The sequence below is a fragment of the Buceros rhinoceros genome, unplaced genomic scaffold (assembly GCF_000710305.1).
Source record: "Buceros rhinoceros silvestris isolate BGI_N320 unplaced genomic scaffold, ASM71030v1 scaffold14929, whole genome shotgun sequence".
Lineage (NCBI taxonomy): Eukaryota > Metazoa > Chordata > Aves > Bucerotiformes > Bucerotidae > Buceros > Buceros rhinoceros.
The window spans coordinates 129-22,621 of NW_010433400.1; the positions used below are offsets into that span (position 1 = coordinate 129).

At 39.9% G+C, this 22,493-nt stretch overlaps 1 protein-coding gene across 1 annotated transcript; it reads left to right on the forward strand.

Annotated features, from left to right (window-relative positions):
- The first annotated feature begins 516 nt into the window (after positions 1-516).
- On the forward strand, positions 517-20,675 carry MRE11A (MRE11 meiotic recombination 11 homolog A (S. cerevisiae)). The gene is made up of 19 exons (XM_010144098.1): positions 517-536; positions 1,598-1,730; positions 2,641-2,801; positions 3,426-3,513; positions 4,426-4,567; positions 6,223-6,337; positions 7,403-7,588; positions 8,052-8,223; positions 8,919-8,999; positions 9,534-9,660; positions 11,473-11,576; positions 14,036-14,209; positions 15,367-15,429; positions 16,363-16,567; positions 17,411-17,494; positions 18,506-18,558; positions 19,011-19,099; positions 19,432-19,510; positions 20,625-20,675. Exons 1-19 carry the CDS (start codon positions 517-519, stop codon positions 20,673-20,675), a joined length of 2,127 nt encoding a protein of 708 aa, XP_010142400.1.
- The last annotated feature ends 1,818 nt before the right edge of the window (positions 20,676-22,493 follow it).

The window sequence follows — 22,493 nt, forward strand, 5'->3', positions numbered from 1 at the left end:
CCCGTGAAGTTGTCCGGTCCTGGCAAGCTTCCGGGTGGCCTTGCTGGGGAGGGAGGTGTCAGGAGCAGCGCTGCGTCGCGGGAGGCCCTCCCCGGGGTGGCCGCGCGTCTTGTGGTCGCTGTGCGCATCAGCCTCCTGCCCGCTCAACGTTTTGCAGCCGTTCCCGTGAAGTTGTCCGGTCCTGGCAAGCTTCCGGGTGGCCTTGCTGGGGAGGGAGGTGTCAGGAGCAGCGCTGCGTCGCGGGAGGCCCTCCCCGGGGTGGCCGCGCGTCTTGTGCGGCAGGGATCGGTTAAAGCAAGCGCGGGTCTTCCGTTATCTCGAGGTGTTTTGCAGTCAGTAATTACCAGGGAAAGACTGGGAAAAGCTGGTCGTTCGGCTCATGTGCCCTCCGTTCTAATTAGTTTCTGGTTTTGTCTCGTAGGCTTTACATAGCATCTATGAAGATAGGAACTGGCTTCCTGACCTGACTTACTAAGCTGTGTCCAGAGCCTTTTTGTGAGGAGTCTTGGCACGAAGATGAGTACCGTCAGCTCACAGTAAGCTCCTCTTCTCTGCAGCTCTGTGCAGTTCTGCCCCATCACGCAGCAGGTCTTCTCTATGTTTGGAATGAGTTAAGAACTTGGATCACAGAATTGTAGAGTGGTTTGGGTTGGAAGGGATCTTAAACGTCATCTGGTTCCAGCTCCTCTGCCCTGGACAGGGACACCGTCCACTAGTCCAGGTGCTCAATGCCCCATCCAGCCTGGCCTTGAACACTTCCAGGGATGGGACATCCACAACGCCTGATCAACCCATTCCAGTACCTCACCACCCTAAACAGGGAGGAACTTCTTCCTTACATCTAATCTAAATCTACCCTCTTAGTTTAAAGCCAGTTTAAAGATCATAATTTGTGTTTTCCCTCAGGGCCTTATGATCATCACACTTTTTTCCATATACATATAGATTACCAATGCAAAGAGAAAAACTGAATGGTTCTTCGCTAGATCTCTTTAAAGGAAGAAAACATACAAAGGACTCTGCCCCATCCAGCCTGGCCTTGAACACTTCCAGGGATGGGACATCCACAACGCCTGATCAACCCATTCCAGTACCTCACCACCCTAAACAGGGAGGAACTTCTTCCTTACATCTAATCTAAATCTACCCTCTTAGTTTAAAGCCAGTTTAAAGATCATAATTTGTGTTTTCCCTCAGGGCCTTATGATCATCACACTTTTTTCCATATACATATAGATTACCAATGCAAAGAGAAAAACTGAATGGTTCTTCGCTAGATCTCTTTAAAGGAAGAAAACATACAAAGGACTCTGCAGTTTTTCATTGGATACTCCAGAGAGATGGTTGCAGCCCTTTACTGGACCGGGCTGATGGGAATAACTAAATCTTCAAACTGTTTGGTTTGGTGAAGTGCTATGTGCAGTAAAAGTAGTGAAATGGTTTGAGAGTGTCACAGGAATGGTATTTTGATAGAGTGTTATAACAAATCTCCTGTGTGTTTAATGACGTTGGACGGGACAGTTTACCTTAATAAAGTCAGTAGTGAAATTCTGACGTGTCTTGCTCTCTCTGACATGGCTTTCCCTGTGTTTTCAAGGGATGATGAAGACACCTTTAAAATACTTATTGCTACTGATATTCATCTTGGTTATTTGGAGAAGGATCCAGTGCGTGGAAATGATACGTTTGTAACTTTTAATGAAATTCTGGACCATGCTCAAAAAAATGAAGTAAGTGGTGCTTTCTGGAAAGTGACTGTGGAAAATACGTTCCAACCTCCCTGGAACTATCAAGCTTAGTGCTGTTGTGTGTTTAGTAACATCAAATTAAATGACTAAACTAAACTATTTATTGCAACCAGCTACATTTCAGTTTTAGTAAGAGGAATGCCTGTCCTTTGTGAGAGCGTTCTTGTGAAATTATGACCCCGTTTGCATTAACAGTGTTTTCAGATTGACTGCACCAGCTCCAGTGGTACTTAGAGAGGGTTTGTTACTGCAAGAAGGGAAAATAATTGGGGAGAATGAGAGTAATGATTCAAAGTCTTCAGACAACTCAGAAAGTAGAAAAAAAAAAGTTAAAAAAATTGAAGTGTTGTTTCCTTTTTTAAGGATTGAATATTTCTTAGTCAAATTTGTAATTTTGGTTAAGATGGGGAGGGGGGTGTTCCGCTAATGCTTTTTCAAAATCCAAATATATACTCAAGGTGCATCTTGGACCTTCTCTAAGTAGTGTGGCGATAGCCACTGGTATTTTCCCACTAGGCCCCACAGCAGTGATGAGATAACGCATCTCTTCAGGCATGTCAAAGACGGTGATCAGGAGCCAGTCTGGAGACCCTTGTTAAAACACTTCACTCGTATTTTTTTTTCAGCACTATTGGTTGTTTTCTCCTATAGCTCTTCATAGATGAGTCGTTTTGGGTTTGGTTATGTTTTAATGAATAATTTAGTTAATATTTTGTTTCGTGAGGAAGTGAAATACTGTGTCTGCATTTACCAACTCATTTTACCTGAAAGTCCAGATAAGAGGAAGTATGTGGAACTCCTTAGAAGAAATGATTTAAACCATTTGCTTAGTAGTCTTTCAAGGTAGTACAAACTATTGTGTTAAAATAATAGAGCTTTTTGTTGCATACAGGTGGACTTTGTTTTATTAGGTGGGGACCTCTTTCATGACAACAAACCTTCCAGAAAAACTGTACACTCTTGTTTGGAGTCACTAAGAAAATACTGCATGGGTGATCGTCCTGTTCAGTTTGAAATTTTGAGTGATCAGGCAGTTAATTTTCACTATAGCAAGTAAGTATGTTCCTGTAAATTATGGTGTAAGGTTTGGTTTGCTTATTGGATGACCGTGTTGTGATTTTTATGATTTATGTCCTGCATGACCGGAACCTTGTAGTTTTAGGCCTGTTTGTATGGGGTGGTTTACAGCACAACTTTACCTATCGTGTTTTGTAACCTAAGTCTGTGAAGGAATGCACACAATTCTTTAAGAAACTTCTGGATGTGATGTGACATTTGATACGTTTATGTAACGTATAGTTTCTGTCCTGCAAGTAAACTGACCTACATGAATTGCTGTGGTAAAACCATCAGAGCTTTTTGTGTGTAAACAAAGGTTGTGCAGCACAGTCTGCTGCTCTTGCACGCACCACCCAGCGCGTTGTACAAATCTTTTCGTAGTCTTGCTCTAAAAGATGGGGATCTTTTTGCTACCCTGTTCCCAGCGGGAAGTGCTGTTCTAGTCCATGGATAAGAGTCTTCTCAGGCTGTGCAGCTGAAGCTTGTTCGTAGCCACTTAGTACTCATTTGTGCTGTTGTCATGATGTATTTGTGATGATGTTCATCTGAAGAGAGTGTTGAGAATTGTCCACAGATTTGCAGATATAATTTGACTTTTTTTTTCCTCTTCTTGCTCAGGTTTCCATGGGTGAATTATCAGGATAGAAATCTGAACATTTCCATTCCAGTTTTTAGTATTCATGGCAATCATGATGATCCCACAGGGGTAATTATTATCGTAATTGTACTAGACTGTTACATTACAAAAATAATATTATAGTAGTAGAGACTTGTGTAGAAATACAGTCCTTGGAGAACAGTCTAGTTTTAGTCAGTTGCTCCTCTCTCCATATAAATATTTTGTGTATCTTCAGGAATTCTTTTAATTAGGGACAAGAAGTTAAGTGTGACATTAAAAAAGAGAATGGAAAGAAGTCAAAGGATCCATGTAAACTATGATTAAATTCTTAATTCATGTAGATTTCTGTCATTGAGAACAGAATCACTTTTCATGCCAAGAAATGGCAGCCTTTCAGGAAGTTTCTAAAACAAATTCTATCTGTGGAGGCTGAGAGCTTTTTTTGTGAAAGAAGGGGAAATTTGATACTTTGACTTGTGCATGTGCAATTGATATTATCTTACATTCTCAAGGAAGGTAATCTAATAATGAGTAAATGCTAGTTTAAAAATCAACAACTAAAAGTAAGCAGGAAAAGGACACTTAGAAAGCAGCAAAGTGCGTGTGTTGAATTAATAGTTCTGCATTTTATATCAAATAGCAGCGTGTCATGGAGATGAGCGTGTCAACAGCAGAAGTTTAACTTTGGACCTAAGATGATGTAGTTAGCTTAACCAGATAATTTTCTGTAGTAGTTTAGAGACTTTGTCTGGTTTTTTTGAATGATTTAATGTTTAATTTCATGATGTTCAAATGAAGCGAGACTTGGAAGGGAAAGGGATTTGCTTCTGTACCCATGAGTACTGAAAAAAAAGGGAAATATATACGATGGGGGTTTTCAACTGCAGAAATTACTTAAGGAAAGATACTCTCTCTCCCTTTTAAGACTGTTCCACTTAGACTTTGAAGACTAATGTTCTGTTCCAAGTTTTTATATTTGTTTCTTTATATTTTCTATAGGCAGATGCACTCTGTGCACTGGATATTTTAAGCTGTGCAGGATTGTTGAATCACTTTGGACGTTCAACTTCCGTGGAGAAAATAGATATTAGTCCTATTTTATTGCGTAAGGGTAGAACAAAAATTGCTCTGTATGGCTTGGGTAAGTCTGAGTCTGCCAGACTGCAGCTAGACTGTTCATGTGTTACTAAAGCTCAGTAGGTCTACGTTAAATTGGTGCAAACATCCAGTGCTGCAACAAACACGAAGTTGTTTAGAATTGCTAAATCAAAGCATTATCAGGTCTGTAGCAGTGTCTGGTTTCTCCTCCTGCTGCGCTGTCACTGGCTTACAGGTTTTTTTTACTTTGCTTTCTTTAAATTTTAAAATAAATCCTTCAATAACTTCATTTCTGTATTTTTGTTGGTCTTAAATGAACGTTGCTTATGTTAGTCACATATCGTGCCTGTGTATTCAGTCAGGGCAATCACACTTCAATTCTCACTGTTGTGTGTTAAGCTTACTTCTTCCTGTTTTGGTGAAACTTAAACACTGTATGTTCACCTGCCGTTTTCATTATATTTAGAAACGTAAACTGTCTGAGCAAAAACTTTATGTCTGTCTGTCTGAAGTGGTTCGTGAGTAACATCTGTCATAGATAGCCTCAACTTCTTTAAAGAAACTTATGAAGGGTTTCATATTTTAAAGGTGTTCTATGGTGGATTTTCAACTTCAGTTTGTCCCTTCCTATCTTGTCCTTCACCTTCCCCTCTACCCTCAATTCTTAGAATGGCTGTGTTTGACTGCTTTCTGTCTAGGGAAGTTAACTATCCAGATCTGAATTTTTTCCCCTTTTAGGTCCAGTTGTGAGTGCTTAAACACTTATTTCCAAGCAACTTTCATAGCTCTAAGTCCTAGTTGGCCATGATTTTGTGTTTAATGAGATACCTTTAAAGATTGCTAGATGTTCTGAGGGTTAGTAGAGATGGTGCTAATGCCACATATATAAAAGTTTTCAAAAAGCATTTAAATTTTTAATACCCAAAATCTTTACTGGGAAATGCAATAAGGTATGGGTGTTGCTGTGTGGAAGTGTTCATGAGATGTTTATTTGAGCTTGTGCCAGGATTCTGTGCCCTCTTGACTTTCTCTGAGTTAGAGAGCACTTATACAAAATACATAAACTCCATATGAGATTTTATTGAAAGGCATCTTGAACTCTGGGAATGGATGTTTTGTTTGCTTTTTTTTTTCCTCCCTTGTTAAAAATGTCAAGGAAATAATCAGTGACAGACAGTTCAAAAGTACTGTAGACTTTTTTTCCTGCTGTGTGGGAAAACACAGACTTTGCAGAATTCATGGTTTATTTTTTATTTTGTAAAGAATTTCAAAGTGTATTTAAGCACTCCAGCTTTACTCAGTAGTATCTGGCTTTAGACTCCACAAACCAAATACACTTCTTACGCTGTCAACAAGAAACAAAACACCTCTTCAAATATTTTTAATTCTGCCCTTAATCATTTTGGCACAGAAGACTACCAAGATGTAGTTAATGAAACTGCTTTTAGCAGTTGTTTAAAGGGAGATTTCATTTTAAAATGTCTTATTTTCAGAAGTCTACCTAGTAAAATAGCCAATTATACTTTGACCTGTTAAATTCATAATCATGCTTCAAACTTCTTAGGTCATGAAAATAAAGATCTGATCTTGCTAGAAGGTTGCGTTCTTCTCAATAGAGTTGCTAATAAAAATACTATTAAAATGAAGAGTTGCTTTTCCACACAAAAATGATTTATTACTTTGTTTTGTCCACTCCAGGAGCTATTCCAGATGAGAGGTTGTATCGTATGTTTGTCAATAAGAAAGTAACCATGCTGAGACCAAAGGAGGATGAAGATAGTTGGTTTAACTTGTTTGTGATTCATCAGAATAGGTAACAGTGTTGAGTGAACTGTGGTGGCTATTAAACTTAGTGCATTGCTTCATTAAACTGCCTTGAAAAGGATGGGGGAGAAAGCCAGCTATGCCAGTTGGGGCTTCTTGAGAGTGGCTGGTTTCTTAAGATTTTCCTAAGTGAAAGAATTGTTTTACAGCTCTTCTTATAGAAGAATCAGAAAGGAAAAGAGTTGAAATAAATGAGTTAGGAATGGTGGCAAATCTCTTTCCAAACTCTTGCAGTTAGGGGTGGTGGAGGGGTTTTAGTGTGATATGCATATAATTAAGTCTTGTCCGCTCGTTAGAACTGAAAGAGCATTAAACTTCATACTGTATTTTCTATCGTTGCCTGAACCATAATTTGACCAGTACCCAGTCTTCCCTTGCACTGCTTAATTTACATAGTTTCTCTTGAATAGAGGATTGGAAGCATGTGTTCCTTCTGCCTACACGGTTCTCCCAGCAGTGAAGTAGAAACAGCAGAGTTCTTTTCCAAATCCTTTCTTACAGTTTTTCCTGAGTAAGAGTGCAGTCCTCCTGGGCCTGTAACGGTGAGGCACAGGCAAACGACTACAGCTCGGATAACGCTGTGTACTGGTCTCTGTCCAGTGGGCTAAAGAAGCTTGCTCCTCCATCTCCTTTATCTTCTCAAAAGGGATGGGGGTGTGTGTCCCGTGTCTGTTTAATTCGCTACCTTTTACCCCACCATTTAACAACAAAACAAAACAAAAAGGCCATGAGGTGCTGTAAAAGCATTCATATGGAAAAAACCTCTGCAGTCTGGCAAGCCGAGTAAAAAAGGCAAGGGAGATCCAAATAGAAGGAGGGGAGTAAAAAAATGAGCTGTGTAAGTTGCCTTTTTGTTTAACCAAACACTTCAAACAGTTCCATAAGGAATAAATGTGAAGAGTACCTGATATAAAATGTAAGTCAGACAGTTTTGCTGGTGTTTTCTCTGTCACTTTAAATCACTGTGATGTTTTTCTCCTCCTTCGCTCTCCCCTTGCCCAGCCATGACTGTACACATTCTAATTATTTTTCTCTTTTCCTTTTTCTTGAACAGGAGCAAACATGGAGCTACCAACTACATTCCAGAGCAGTTTTTAGATGACTTTATTCATCTTGTTGTGTGGGGTCATGAACATGAGTGCAAAATAGCTCCATTCCAAAACGAGCAGCAAGGTTTCTATGTTTCTCAGCCAGGAAGTTCAGTGGTGACATCTCTGTCCCCTGGAGAAGCTGTGAAGAAGTGTGTGATCTTTTCTTCTGATTCTTGTTTATCTCTTGCCTTAAGTCTCTTGTGTATTGTGTTGAAAAAGGATCTATTAAGTATGAAAGGACTGTGTTACAGTGTGGATTAGCTTCAGAGTGTGACATAACAAATTAAGAAGATGGAATCAATGCCTAGAATAACTTTTGCTTTACTTAGAATTAAGCTGGTAACATTTGAAGCAAACAGAATTTATCTCAGAGGAGTTACACCCTGCTAAATTGGAACACAAGGAGCTGTGTATATGTGCTTGTGTATGGAACAAGCACAATCTAAGTATAATAGAAATGAAGTTTGACAGTGCCAACCTTGAAGTACAGATCCAAGAACTTCTTTAGTTTTTAAACTTTTGTCCCTGAAAAGTAAACATGAATTTAAACCAAATCTTTAAACCATAGTTCTTCTGAGTTTATCTTCTGATAAATTACCTTTCTCCCTCTAGACACATTGGTTTGCTGCATGTTAAAGGAAAGAAAATGAACGTGCAGAAGATTGCTCTAGAGACAGTGCGAACTTTGCACATGGAGGATATTGTTCTAGCTGATCATCCAGATCTTTTTAATCCCGACAATCCTAAAGTAACTCAGGCCATACAAGCATTCTGCATGGAAAAGGTAACTTGTAATGCTAACAGTAGATGGATAACGGTGTATGGACAGGGATTGGGACCTGTGACTGGTTTTGAGACTGAAAGATGAGAAATCCATATTATTTGAGATGGACTTAGGCAGTGTTTCCTTAGGAAGCTAATTCCGTGACATTCACTGCAGCCTTGGCTTCCAGATTCTTTGACTGGAATGGCCTATTAAAGTAAGCTGGAACTGCTCTATGGGGGGTCTGTATCATCTTTGTACAAAACCTGCTGCCTAAGAGTGGGGCAGTGTTGGATGTGTACTTTGGAACTGGCGTAAATACTTGCACCTAAACCCCAAAAGCTGGCCTGTGCAGTGTGAAGTGGCAGAAGTAATTAAGCAGGTTTATTAACTGCTCTTGGTACTTCCGTCTTTATAAGTCTCTTCCTGCTTTTCCCTGGCACTAGAAATTTAGCAAAAGATAATAGCTAATGGCTATAAAGCAAAACAGTGTGAGTGGTCAGTGATGTTGGTACTGCTGTGACCATTTTTCTTGTTCATTCTTACAACTTTTGGCTGGATGCTGGCACATAGGTGTGTTGAGGAATGAGAGCACATCCTATAATAATTTACTTTTATAGCTCCTGCCTGCGGCTGGATGTATTTTGAGTTATACTTGAAGGGTTCAGGCATCTGTAAGAGAACATAGTGGAACTGAATTTCTAACTGCTTCACAGGTTGAATTGATGCTGGACAACGCAGAAAGAGAACGTTTGCTAAACCCACGCCAGCCAGAGAAGCCTCTCATAAGATTACGAGTAAGAAATGGTCCAGTTTGGATTGCTTTGTTTTGAAAGTTCACTGTGAAAAGTTTCAAAGCAAGGTCTTGTTTTTTGTAAACACATAATATATACAATTTCTTGCTGAGTACAGAAAAATACAAATTGCCTTCATACAATGCTTCCATTTCCCTGTTCTACGGTAAAGGATGCGATGGGTCATAACTGTACGTCACTGCTGCTCTGAGTGAGGGCATCAAAAGTGGCTGTTTACAGAGAAGTTTTTAAGTCATATTATCCTGTATTTGTTCCTTACCTAATTTATGGAGACTTTCCTGAAGACTAGTAAATGAAACAAATTAGGAACAATTTATGAATCTGGGCTGTTGCTAGCTATTCCGTTAATATTATTATTGCCTATTATTATTCAGCATAGTCTGGTGAAGCATGAATTCTCAGCTGACTTACTTTTTCTTTAGTTTTTCATTTGTAGGGTAACAAACTCATCTTGATTTGTGGGGCTTCTCTATATCTGTTTGGTTTTGTATTCACATTTTTCCTTTCCTGTCTTAGGTCGATTATGCAGGAGGCTTTGAACCATTCAGTGTCCATCGTTTTAGCCAGAAGTACATGGATAGGGTGGCTAACCCGAAAGACATCATACAGTTTTTCAGACACCGTGAACAAAAAGAGAAAAACGGTAATTATAAAGGAGGGAATCGTGGACTTACCTTGGTTCTCGTTCTTCCTTTATTTTGCTACCCAGCACTTGGAAAGGCTTGATATCTACCATGTAACCTGTTACAGGAGGAGTGAAGATGCGTAGTCTTGTTTAAGTGTATGTATTGCACAAGTTGTTCTGTTCCGTTTCTGGGTTTGTCTAAAATTCTAATATTCAGCACAGCATCTTCTGGCAGTTATTCATGAATCATTCCTTTTTCTTTCACCTCAAGACTTTATAGCCCCATACCAGACTGAGTTACTCCGTGATTCTGTGATAATTACCATGAAAGGCATTAAAGATCTCACTCCTGAGACTTCTCAGAGTGAGGTGTTGGTTTGGGGCAGGAAAAGATAGGTGCTTCTTCCCTTTGCTTTTTAATTTATTGTCATAGTAATTCTTTTGATTATACCTGAAATACTAATGGAGGGGATGGCCTTGAGAGATGTTTGTATATTTAAAAAAAAAAAAGGTCCGAGTGTATGACAGCATTTTGTTTGCCCTGATCGATCAGGGTATGTATGAGGTGCTCTTGGCTTGTCTGTTCCAGGTGGTGTCTCTATTCAAGCAATTGTGCAAACCCAGTGATAGCTGTTACTGTTGTAGCCTTTCTCACTGTGCCTAGAATTTTTAATAAGTGCTTAATAGATGTTGCTCAAAGAATGGATTTGTAATAGTCTAGTGAAGATTGAGCTTGCACAAGAACATACTGCGCTAGAGAACTGTTAAAATGTCACGTCAGTGCCTTGTAAGTGCTCCAATTGCACTGACAACTTCCACTGACTTACACTGGCAGTTTTATAAAATTGGAAACATCATGTTTCATGATTAAAACCTGCTTTTAGAGAGGTTTGTTTTTAATTACTCTGCATTGATCTTGTTTTATTTTGCTTTGTTGTGTTTTCAGTCAACATTTTTGAATACAAGATAGCTACCTGATCAGTCACCATGCTTCATCAGTACATTTAAATTTTCTTACTTAACGTGCATCTCATCTTCAGGAAGGGAATGTAAATAGAATGCCATGGTTCTTTGCATGGCTGTATTAGGTATCCTCTAATACAAGGGAGGGGGCTAATAAAGCAGCCACCATCTCCAGTACATGTGCACGTCATGCTGTGGTTCGGTACTTCTATCAAGACTTCACGAGTTCAGAAGTTGTTATTATTTCCTTTGTCATTGCTGTTTATATGACAAGGCTGACAGAACAGTGTTCTGTGCTTGGACGTGGCTGATGTCTGGAAGCAGTCTGTAGTCCCGTTATTTCACTTTGTGTGGGGTGTGGTAACCTCAGCTGATGATGATCTCTTTTGTTCTTCTGTCATTCTGCCGTGTTGCCGGGGAATGGGGGGCCAGCCTTAATGAGCTTGTAGCGCTTTCTGCTGAAATCAGTCAGCGTGCTTTGGAAGAAGATTTCTTCTCCAGGAAGAGAGATACTTATTAAAAAACCCTTGTGCCTTGATGGGTCCTTCAATTTTCTTCCGTTTCTGATCTTCTAGAGTTCAGTTACAGTAACATTCAGGACATAGTATTCCATGTATGACTACAGAGGTTTGGTAGTTAGAATAACACATTGTATCTGCCAGAGGTGGAGTTGTCTCGTACAATTATTGCATCTGTTACGTTTACCTGTTTCCAGACAATAGACTCTGCAGTTCCAACAAAAAACCTTTATGTATAAAAGGGACCACGACTCTTACGAGGCCTATGTTAACCTTTTTTCCTGTTACTGCAGTGGGATGATAATAATTAAAAGCTGCAAACATGGGTGACAGTGCTTTTCTCTTCTAGAGAACAATTTTAATTTTGGAAAACTGGTTAGCAGACCTGCTTCTGAGGGGATGACGCTGCGGGTGGAAGACCTTGTAAAGCAGTATTTTCAGACAGCGGAGAAGGTATCTTTCTACCTTCTACCTTTCTTTTTTAATGGCATGTAATTTTTTAATCTTTTTTTTCTTTCTTAATGGAGTTGGTGTGCCCTGAAAAGACTCTGACATTCCCCGAGAAGTGAATGAATTTCCTGTAGAACTGTATGTGAATTCTTGTATGAAGTGTATGTCTTTGCTTAACAAGTAGCTGTTGTTAGGGGATGTGAACATGCGCTGGCTGGAGAACATGCTGGTAACAACTGAGGTGAACTTGCAGTGCCTGCCCTGGACTGAATGATGTGTCGTTCTTACAGGAGGGAAATGTGCGGGAGCATGCTCCGAGTGGGAGGCTGCCTTAATTTACTGTAGGGTCAGTGTGAGAATGAACCATTTACTGTTACCAGCATACTTGGATAACTTTTTACTTTGCAGTATACTTGGGTCCTCAGACATAATGCAATACCTCATTATATTCAAAGTAGAGCAGGAAGAAGAGAGAGAGCCTCCCAATAATTTGCTTTCTCTCCATCCTTTCATTAAACCGGATTTATTTCCCTTTCCCAACATCAGGACGGTAATGTCTCAGAGGTAAAAAATAATAATCAGTGAGTCAGACACCCAAATGCTTGACCTAGATCATCAAGCATAACTTTCAGAAGCTGCTTCAGGACATGCTTTGTAGAAAGTCATTAGAGCAAGGATTCCTGAGGTAAAGATCCCCTCTCTCTATTATATCGTCTTGCCTAACCTTAGACAGAAGTTAGGTGTCAGTGTTAGGATGGCATAAATTATGGCCTGGGAGGGCTATTTGCGTTCTGAATGTGATAGGGAATCCAAGGTGACTAGTTCAAAAGTAGGTACTTCTTCAAATGTATGGCACCCCTACATCCCCTGAGCAGGGGTAGCAGTGTCAAAGACAGGGCGCTGTTATTACTCTATGAAAAATAAATTTTGCTTTTAATCTCTTTTCATCCCTTATTCTGCAAAATTGTCCCTGTTACACCATCTTTCCAACTTGTTTGTTGGTCCCTGCATTTGAGGCCTGCTTCAGCAGCTTAACATCTGTAAAGACCTGAAAGAATCCAGTGTCCTGGGAAGGCTTGCCATAGGGGGATAATATGTTCCAAGTTAACACTGGTAACAGAGGAAGGAGCGGGGGAAGCATATTGTGCCCCCAAATGATGATAGGAATCTGAAATAATTCTGTTAAAATAGCTTGTGCCTCAGGCTTTGCTAGACGTCCAGTCTTGTCTGGTTAGGGAAACGGGAGTCCTTGGACCCTGAGGTGGCACAACGCTGTAGTTGGATGTTGAATAATTTTAGACCAAAAATGTCTAACAAGAACCAGACTTCATTCAGTTACAGTGTTGCTGGCAGGCTGAGGCCTGGGAATTAAAATCGATGCTCTATGTCTCTTTAGCAAACTTTTTATTTTCCCTTTCGAAAAAAGGTTAATTGCTGAAAGTCAGCATGAACATTCTGTATCATTACAATCAGTCACTCTTGAGATGCTTATCTATTTTTTTGCAAACATCTTATTTTATAATAGCTGTGAAGTTCATCCCTCTGCACAGCATTGTTTCAGGGAAGGTTTTATACCTCCAGTGCAACCCTCAAACCAGTTCCTAAAAGACAACTGGAAGGATGACAAACCATTAATAAGCCTCTGTAATTCTCATTACTAAGAAATTATCTGTGCTGTAGTTGACAGACGAAAGGGGTTGCTGTTTAAAATCACTATCCCTGTGGCGGTTTCATTCTCAAAATGTCTTTCCTTACTGTATTGGGAAGGAGGGTAGAGAAGAGAATGGCTGTGAAACACCACCAGTTACATCTACTACTTTTACTAATTAGTGTCTGTAGTAATAACTTAATGTAGAATATCTTGAATATCATCTCACTTGATGAACATGTGAGAGCTCTTGGTAATTACAGAATTGCATTTCAGTAGACTTCAGCTGAATAGCTCTTAATGCTTCATAATAATAATTTGTCCTGCTCTGTGACTGCCATTTTTTAATGCTAGAATTGTACAGTAAAACTAAGTAATTTCATACCTGTCCTGTAATAATCCAGGACCTGTTTTTAATGGCATTTTTTATGTTTCTGCAGGTCAATCTTTAGTTTAAAAAAAGGTACAGGAACTAGGAAAGAATACAGTTTACCTTCCCTCAGCAATACATTTCCAACATTATTGTAGATCTGACTAGCACTGTAGTTTTTTTATACTCTCTAAGAAACCTTTTTCTTTGAGTCTGGAAAATACTCTGTTAAGTAGGTGTAACATGCCAGTAGCAAGAGGGTTGTAGCTACGTTATGACGAGTGACGTGTTTGCTTGTTGCTATGCTTTTCTCTGACTGAAATCTTCAGTGCATCTTACTGGTTTTGGAACCAACTTAATGCAGTATTTATCTGAAACAGTGAGAATATTAGTTGCTTTCTTTGGCAGATGCTTCTTAACAAAATGTTTTCCCCAATTATAAAGAAGGTACAGCTTTCGCTTCTGACTGAAAGAGGAATGGGAGAAGCAGTGCAGGAGTTTGTGGACAAAGAGGAGAAAGATGCCATAGAAGAGTTGGTGAAATTTCAACTAGAAAAAACACAGAGGTTTCTTAAGGAGCGTTGTACTGATGCAGAAGAAGAAAAAATAGATGAGGAGGTAATACTCTGTTAATGTTATTTCCTTAGAGGTCAGAACTGTAGAAAAAACAGTGTTCAAAACTGGTCTAATAATTTGCCTGCATGTGGAGCATGTGCAACACTCGCCTCTAGTAATTTTCTGGAATTAATAAATACGGTAATGAAGTCTCAAATGCATAGTTTAAACTCTTGTATTGAAAATGAGGTTTGGGTGTGCTTATACTGATTCTCACTTGATTGTATGCGCATGCATAGAAAAGATCTGTCACTCTATGTAGGAGTGTACCTGTCTCGCTACCATCTTTCTCACAGCAGATATAATATCTTCTTGGCTTTTTCATACTGGCTTAGGGAAGCGTACAAGTACAGGGCAAGCATAAAGGAAGTTTATCCTTCAGGTGATCTACTAGAGTCTAACTGCTTGCAGCTTGAGGTCTTCCAGGGATAAACCTGGTTTATGCGTATCTAGTAACCCGTAATAGATTTCTCTGCTGACTTGCTGAGCGTCTACATGAGCCCACGTATTCAGCTGTAATATTTAAGCATTGTCTGACAAGTTGTTCTGTAGCTTAACTGTGCACTGTGGAAGGAATAATTTGGTGGGAGGAGGAAGGTTGCACCTACATGTTTTCTTGCTGATTGCTTCAATTCATGAGGGATTGGAAGAGACCACATCTGACCAGTGCTTGTAGGCTTTATGTTCCACTTTGGGTTTTTGGGTTTTAGTTTGTCTTTTGGACTAGTATGTTCTTTCCCTGTCACCAGTCGTATCTTTTTCCATACTTGACAACTTGAGCTTAGTTGCATGTGCATTGCAATGTTTGTCTCTTCTCAGTATTGTTTTCTATCTTGTTTCTTCATCTCTACCACTTCCAGTTATTCCTATTTCACTGTTCCTTACTGTCACACTACATGCACTCCTTTTCTCTTGAACTTAGTATCTCCTACTTTTCATCATGTCCCAAGCTCTTCTCTCCCCAGTGAAGTAGCTTCAGATATTAATAGAATGCGAGATTCGTAAACTGTAGGACAGCATGAAAGGCTCTAAACAGAGTTATTTTTGCACTCTTCTTTGCTTCTCACTTATCAATTCAGTTATCAAGACTTCTCCCTGTGTTTTGATTGCTGTATGAAATTAACTGTTACTGTGATGGGAACTTTTTTTTTTTTAATCAGGTGCGAAAATTCAGGGAGAGTAGAAAAAAGAATACTGAAGAAGAGGATGAGGAAGTTCGTGAGGTAACTCCTTTGAATTTTGAACGTAGGCTGAAGAATGGAATGGTGACTTCAGCATATGAATGAAGTCACTTAGCAATACTTCAACATTGTCCTTGCCAAAAAGTGCCTGTCTGCCTAGGGAAGATTAGTAAGTCTTTTTTAAATCTTCCTTGGAATAATATGTGCCTAAGCTACTGCTTGATTTGGCTTTTGAGGTCTCTTCCTTATGCAAACCTGTGAACGTGAATGTTCAGTTATTCTTGCTTTGGACTAAGGTTAGACCAGGCAGGTGATCTTCAGAGCTCTGTCAGCTTAAACTATACTATTTGCAATCTCATCACCATGGGCATGTGGATGGGCTGTGTTGAGTGATATTATAGGAACAAATTGATATTATTGGTAAACCTTTATGTACTATTGTCCTCGTCAGCAATCTTAGAGTCTTAGACCACCCAGAGAATTGCCAACCACTGACAGCATTGGTTCTCCTTTGTCTTTGCAAACCATGAGGGAATGGAGTGAAATTTTGAGAAAAAGGACACAGTGGTTTCTCTTAACCTGAGCTGTCTTCGCATGAACTAGTTGTCTTGAGCACCCACTGTCATCCATGAAGATGAGGTCATTGGAGCCCAGAGGGTGCTTCCTCTGAGCAGATGTACATAGCTGGTATAGGATGACCTGAACTGTTCATCAAACTCCACTGACAATGTATCGTATTAACTATCTCCATTTTGTTACCAGAGCTTAGCTAACTGCTTACATGTATACATCCGTATTAAATAGAGTGAATACTGTCCCTGCATTTTGACAGATTTCCTTGCCTTTCATAATGCTGTGGATTTGGGTCTTCTAAGCCTCAATGGTTTACAGCTATATATCACAGCTAGGATTTAACAGGGGTGCATTTCATCATTTAAGATTGTTTTTCCTATGGCACTTACTGTTCCATTTCAGGCAATTACCAGGGCCAGAGCCCACAGATCTGAGGATGCAGCCTCCAGTGATGAAGAACTCATGGATACGGGCATGAAAGGTGCTGGTGATTCAGATGATGGACTTCCTGCAACACTGACCCAAGGAAGGGGTCGGGCAAGAGGTAGGGCAAGAGGTGCAAGAGGACAAAATTCAACAGCTAGAGGTTCATCTCGAAGGGGAAGAGGTAAGAAAAATTTCACATTATTTGTACTTTTTTTTTGTGCCTTTTTTTTTTCTTTAAAAGGCAGCTCTCTCCTGATGCTTCCATCAAGTAGAAATTTGTTGCCTAAGAACTCCTCCTGGAAAAACAAATATTCACAAGTATTTTTGGTATCATACACAGTTGACTGCCTTACAAGGCTTAAGTTACGACTTTTTCTCAAGGTGAAAAAAGGAAAAGTATCTTGCTTCCCAGCTTTGGAAAGACAGTAGACTCTTAAATGATGCATTATTGGGAAGGTCTGTGCAATAAATGACATAGATAAGTCTTGTTACTGTTAAAGGTGATGTGTTTGGTCATTACAGAGAGGATGTGCAGGCTCCATCTCTCCTAATGCCGTTTACAAAAGACTTCATTATTTATAGTGACTGAGAAAATATGGAGTGATTCCTAAGCAGAATTAATTAAATAGTAAAAAAAGAGAAGATGGGGTCTTGTGGTAGTATACTCCTTTGAGTTGTCTCAGTAATATGCCTAAAGGTCCAGAAGCAGAACAAGTTGAAATAAAGGCTGTCGTCTTAGGACTGGTTTGGTTAGTGCCTTTAAATGAGTTCTGTGCGCGTGTACTCTAGCACTGTAGTGATCCCAGCAGAGCAGTGGCGTGTGTGTTAAGAGGCTGTGTCTGTGGAGCTTTGAATACTTGTCCCAGAGCAGTTCCTCTGCGTGTGTCAGGAAGGCTTTGATTCAAGAAAGAAAGTGAAGGAGTGAAGAGGAATGTAGCTGTTTAAGTGACTTCCCACTCAGTAATGATAGACTAAAGGGGGAAAAAAAAAATAACCACTGATATATTGTTTATTATCCCTACAGGAAACACAAGCCAAGAGTCAGCTAGTAGCAGCAGAACCTACAAGCCTGTATTTGTGCCTGCCAAGAATTCGTTTACCATGGATGGTAGGCCTTCGATCTGTCTGTTGGTCTAATCTGCTCTCTCAAATTGTGATGAAGGTGTTTTTTTAATGATGAGGTCTCTTAATTGCCTTTATTTCTTTAGTTCAATTCAGCTGTGAGAGGTTGTTTTGGTTCTAATGATGGAGAATAACAGTGAGAGAAAGGAAAATGAAGGGGGGAAAAAAAGAATAGCGATATCTTGCTGGCATGAGGTAAAATGAAACGTGTCAGGAACTTCTGACTGTGGCAATAGGAAACATCTTAGTGTATGCAGTTCATTAAGGAATAACCACAGAAGGAATGTGACTTACAGCACCTGTTCTATGCAGAATATTCCTCAGTGGGTAAAAAGTTCAGACTTGACTGATGTTTACAAGTTAGTAAGCTTTAATGCAAATTCGTTTAGTCTGACACTATAGCAAGTTTTAGAAATGCCAGTTTTTACTAGGAAAGAAAAACTTCTCTGTGATTTAAGCTGCATATGTGAGAGTAGCCCTTCCTTGCCACAGAGGACGGGCTCTGAAGAAACAGTGTAGGTAGTTGGAGTACTAAAGAAAAAAGTACTGCTCACAAATCTATATGCTCACCCCCCACCCAAAATACCTAAAGGTAGAGTGAGGTTTAAATGAATCAGCAAATTACCTAAATTTTAGATCGGTCATCAAATCACCTAAAATACTGCAGAGAAATCAATTTCAGCACATGTGGTTGTGTAAAGCATCAGACATACAGCAATATCAATTGTAGTAGGGTTTTTCTCTTCCTGTTAACCAGTTATTGAAGGTTTTTCAGGTGGGCTGGGAAGCACCTGCTGCTGCACAGAGGGTTAGATCCCTGGGTGTCAGACACCAGCGAAGGCTTAATTTATGTTTTGGTTTGGGTTCGGTAGGGAGGGTTTGCTCCTTTGTTTTACAGGGTGTTTTGCAGAGGAAGTGCATGCTAAGCAAGGTTAAAATAAAAAGAATGATAGAATGTTGATAGAACTTGAAAAATATTATGTTTGTGTTATTCCAGCCTGGTGTTTGAAGCCAGGGTCCTCCTTGAACTCATCTAAATCTTATTCTGCGGTAAGAAGCATCATGCATTAGTAAAGTTGTGCTGCCTTTTGCTGTCTTCTGATTTGAAAAAGAAATATACAGTCAAACATTAGCCTAAACCAGCAGATGTTTCCAAACTGTCAGTTCTAGCAGTAAGTTTCTCCATGTTCGTTTGTAGACCTTTTCTACCCTTTTTTGGTATGGTGTTTGTCTAAGAAAAACAAAGCCTGTGTTTCATTTGTGACCATAGTCTAAGATACAGAGTGTCTACACGTGAGTACTGGGTGGGGTTCTGGATGATCAAAGACCTGAAGAGCAGAACTTGTGCTGGATTTGTGCATTGTACAGTCCCAGCCTGGAGCCCTGACAAGGGTATGTGATAACTGAGTAGGTGCATAGCTGGAAAAAACCCCACAGGTTCTGTGCTGTAGTACTGTAGTATTGTGCACTGTGTCTTTGCAAGAATAAATTCTGTGAGAAAGCTTTATAAATTACTTTTTCAGGATATTATAGATGATGACTCCGATCTAGAAGACATTTCTATTGTTCCTTCTTCCAAAGTTAATCAGAGGTCAGTATGTTTATTTCATGAATGCTACTGTGACTGCCTGGTTTCTGATTGGAAAGTCATAATGCTGCTTAGAGAAGTTATACAAAATTTTACCTATTAGTGTTGACGATTTTTCTATAACAATAAATTGGTCTGCTGATCGACGTATGGTAGGTCAGAGCTTTAGAATTAATGTGTTAGTGTGAGAATTTGAATTGTTCCACTTATTGTTATTTCCGTTCATTTTTCATCTCTGTATTGGTGGTCCCCATCTGAGTTGAAGGGAAAGTTACTAGAATGTCTGGTAATTGAGAATGTGCTGATGCCTTTTTTTCCTCTTTGTACGCTTCAAGGTTGCCAACTACTTCATCACATAGGAAAAGAGGTTCACAAAGCCAGGCATCAAGAGGAGTTGACTTTGAGTCAGATGAGGTATGGTATACAGTGGTCTGTTTTTTCTTTTCTTTGGTATAAGTTTCTGTAGCTCACTGTTCTACAGCTATGAATAAAGAATTTCAGAATAAAATTGAATTTTTTATTTTTTTCACTAACAGGAGTGGTTTGAGTTAGAATGTATACATAATCATCAAAAATAAGGCTAGAAAAGCACCTCAGGAAAATGTCCAGTCCTTTTTTCCTTCAGTTCTTAATCAGTTAATTGTCATTCCGGAAATGTGTGGAATAGGTTTTTTTGCCTGGGGAAGAAAGAAGTTGTAGTCTCTTCTAGTGCTTGGCTATGTCATTTTGTTTATGTATTTTATTCTTGGAAAAGGGAAGAAGTTTGGGGTTTTTTTTCATTTTAAAATGGCCATTTTGCAGGGCACTTTATTTTTTTATTGTTGCAAGTTATGTAAATACTCTTTAAAAAATAATTAAAACACCATCTCCAAGTTTAAGATGTCTATTCTTGCAATATATATGTGAACTGCTGGAACATCATTTCCTCCATAATTAAACAAGTAGAACTTTAGTCACAGTTTTTCACTGAATGAAATGCGCATTATACTGCTGAGCACAGTGCGGTTTGTTTTCACGGACTAGCAGACCGTCATGTATGGTCAGGATCCTGGCCTGAGCAAGGTCAGGTGCTGGCTGTTTCAGAGAACATGTTACATTCTTGTCCGTTCTTTCTGCTTTGCTGCCTCGTCTTGTACGTGAAATACAAAACTACGTATTTGCTTGAACGTGCAAAAAGAAACAGTATTTTTGATTCATGCAAATCCCAGTCACTTATGATGTATGGTATGTTTACGAACATTGAGGTATGTGCTGCTCAAAATGATCATATTTTCCTAGGTCACACCTAAAGTAGAGATTGTTCCTCATTTCCAAGTAGCTGTTCTGATCTTATTTATGTAAACTCAGTTTCTATTCTTTGCATATTTGTGATCTGGACTGTCAGTCAAAGGATAATCTCTTTCATATCAAAACCAACAAAAGCAGGTCTGCAGGAAACCACAGAATAACATGACCAGGCTTTGTAGTTTAATCTGAAGGTGACTTTGCATACGAGGTCTAGTAATGCATATCCATTTACAAATTGCAGGATGAATTTGATCCATTCAAAACCACTGCAACGTCAAGAAGAACTAAGTGATTTCTTGCTCACTATAGAAGAGACACCGTGAACGAAAATGGAAAGCAGTTTTCAAGGCAATTTTCTGGATGCCATTTTTCTGTAAATGATGGCTTGCCTTCAATTTTCACTTCTACGAAATGGTCTGGATTTGGTTCTTTTTTTTAGTGGCACCAAATTTGGCATCTTTTGGGTGTTGCATTGCTTAGATTTAGACTAGAGTATCTAATATTCTGAAGTACTGCCTGAAACTGCAAGTTCTTTCTAAAACTAAGAGCCTGTTTTCTTTCTGGGATGATAATGTAAATAACAGTCATACCTTTTATGGAAAACTCCATCTTTTGGGCTTGAATTTTGCAGAGGAGTAAATGTATGTTAGTATGCAAGTATGGATATGGGCACAGCCTTGGTCAGCAGAACTAAACTTGTAATTTTCTACAGATATAGTTGAAAAATCTGAAGAGTTAATAGTTTGACCCAAGAATAGAGTTTTCAGTATTGAAGCTGGAAAATATTCTGATACTTCCAACTCCACTAGGAGAACTCAACCCATTATTGCACTCTTACGTCAGTAGTGTACGGGAATGAATTCTGCGCTGTAATTCCAAGAAGTGCCAAAGAATTCAGAGTGAATCGCGTTGTCAGTTTTTACCCTGTAAGTAAGATGTAAGGGCCAGAACCTTACAGCTTCACAAGGAGTGCTGCTTGAAGAATAAAACACTTGAGCCAGTAATGGGCAGGACACCTCTTACTTTTCCTGAGTTGACATTTGTGCTGGGTTCACCCCGGCTGGCTGCCAGGAGCCCACCATCACTCTCCTCCTCAGCTGGACAGGGAAGAGAAAATATAACAAAAGGCTTGTGGTTGAGATAAGAACAGGGAGATCACTTACCAGTTACTGTCGTGGGCAAAACAGACTCAACTTGGGTAAAGAATTAATTTATTACCAATCAAATTAGCACAGAATAATGAGAAACAAACCCAAATGTTAAAACACCTTCCACCCACCTCTCCCTTCTTCCTGGGCTCAGGTTCAGTCGTGATTTCCTTCTACCTCTTCCCTGCCAGTGGCACAGGAGGACAGGGAATGGGGGTTGCGGTCAGTTCATCGCACATTGTCTCTGCTGTTTCTTCCTCCTCAGGGGGAAGATTCTGCTTCCCCTGCTCCAGCATGGGGTCTCTCCCACAGGGTGCAGTCCTGCAGGAACAAGAGGTCCCGCCAGGATCCTTGTTCCCAGGGGGTCTCAGCCTCCTTCAGGCATCCATCTGTGCTGCTGTGGGGTCCTCCATGGGCTGCAGGTGGATTTTTGCTCCACCATCGACCTCCACGGGCTGCAGAGGGACAGCGTGCTTTGCCATGGCCTTCACTATGTGCTGCAGAGGAATCTCTGCTCCAGTGCCTGGAGCAGCACTTCCTCCTCATTTCTCACTGACTTTGGTGTCTTCAGGGTTATTTCTCTCACACATTCTCACTCCCCTCTCTGGCTGTAATTGCTTTTCCCAGTTGTTTTGGTCTTTTTCCCACTTCTTAAATATGTTATTCCAAAGGCACTACCCCATTGCTCGTGGGCTTGGCCTTGGTCAGCAGCAGGTCCATCTTGGAGCTGGCTGGCATTGGCTATTGGACATAGGGAAGGCTTCTAGCAGCTTCTCACAAAAGTAGCCCCCCACTCCAAAACCTGGCCGTGCAAACCCAATACGACATTTTTCAGGGATCTCTTTCCTCAGCCCACTGCTTCAGTAACTCTCGTAAAATGTCATTGCTCTTTTCCAGATGTTCTCCAAATGAGGTTTTAAAAATACACTATTGTACTCACAATGGGGGAACCACTCCTGCTG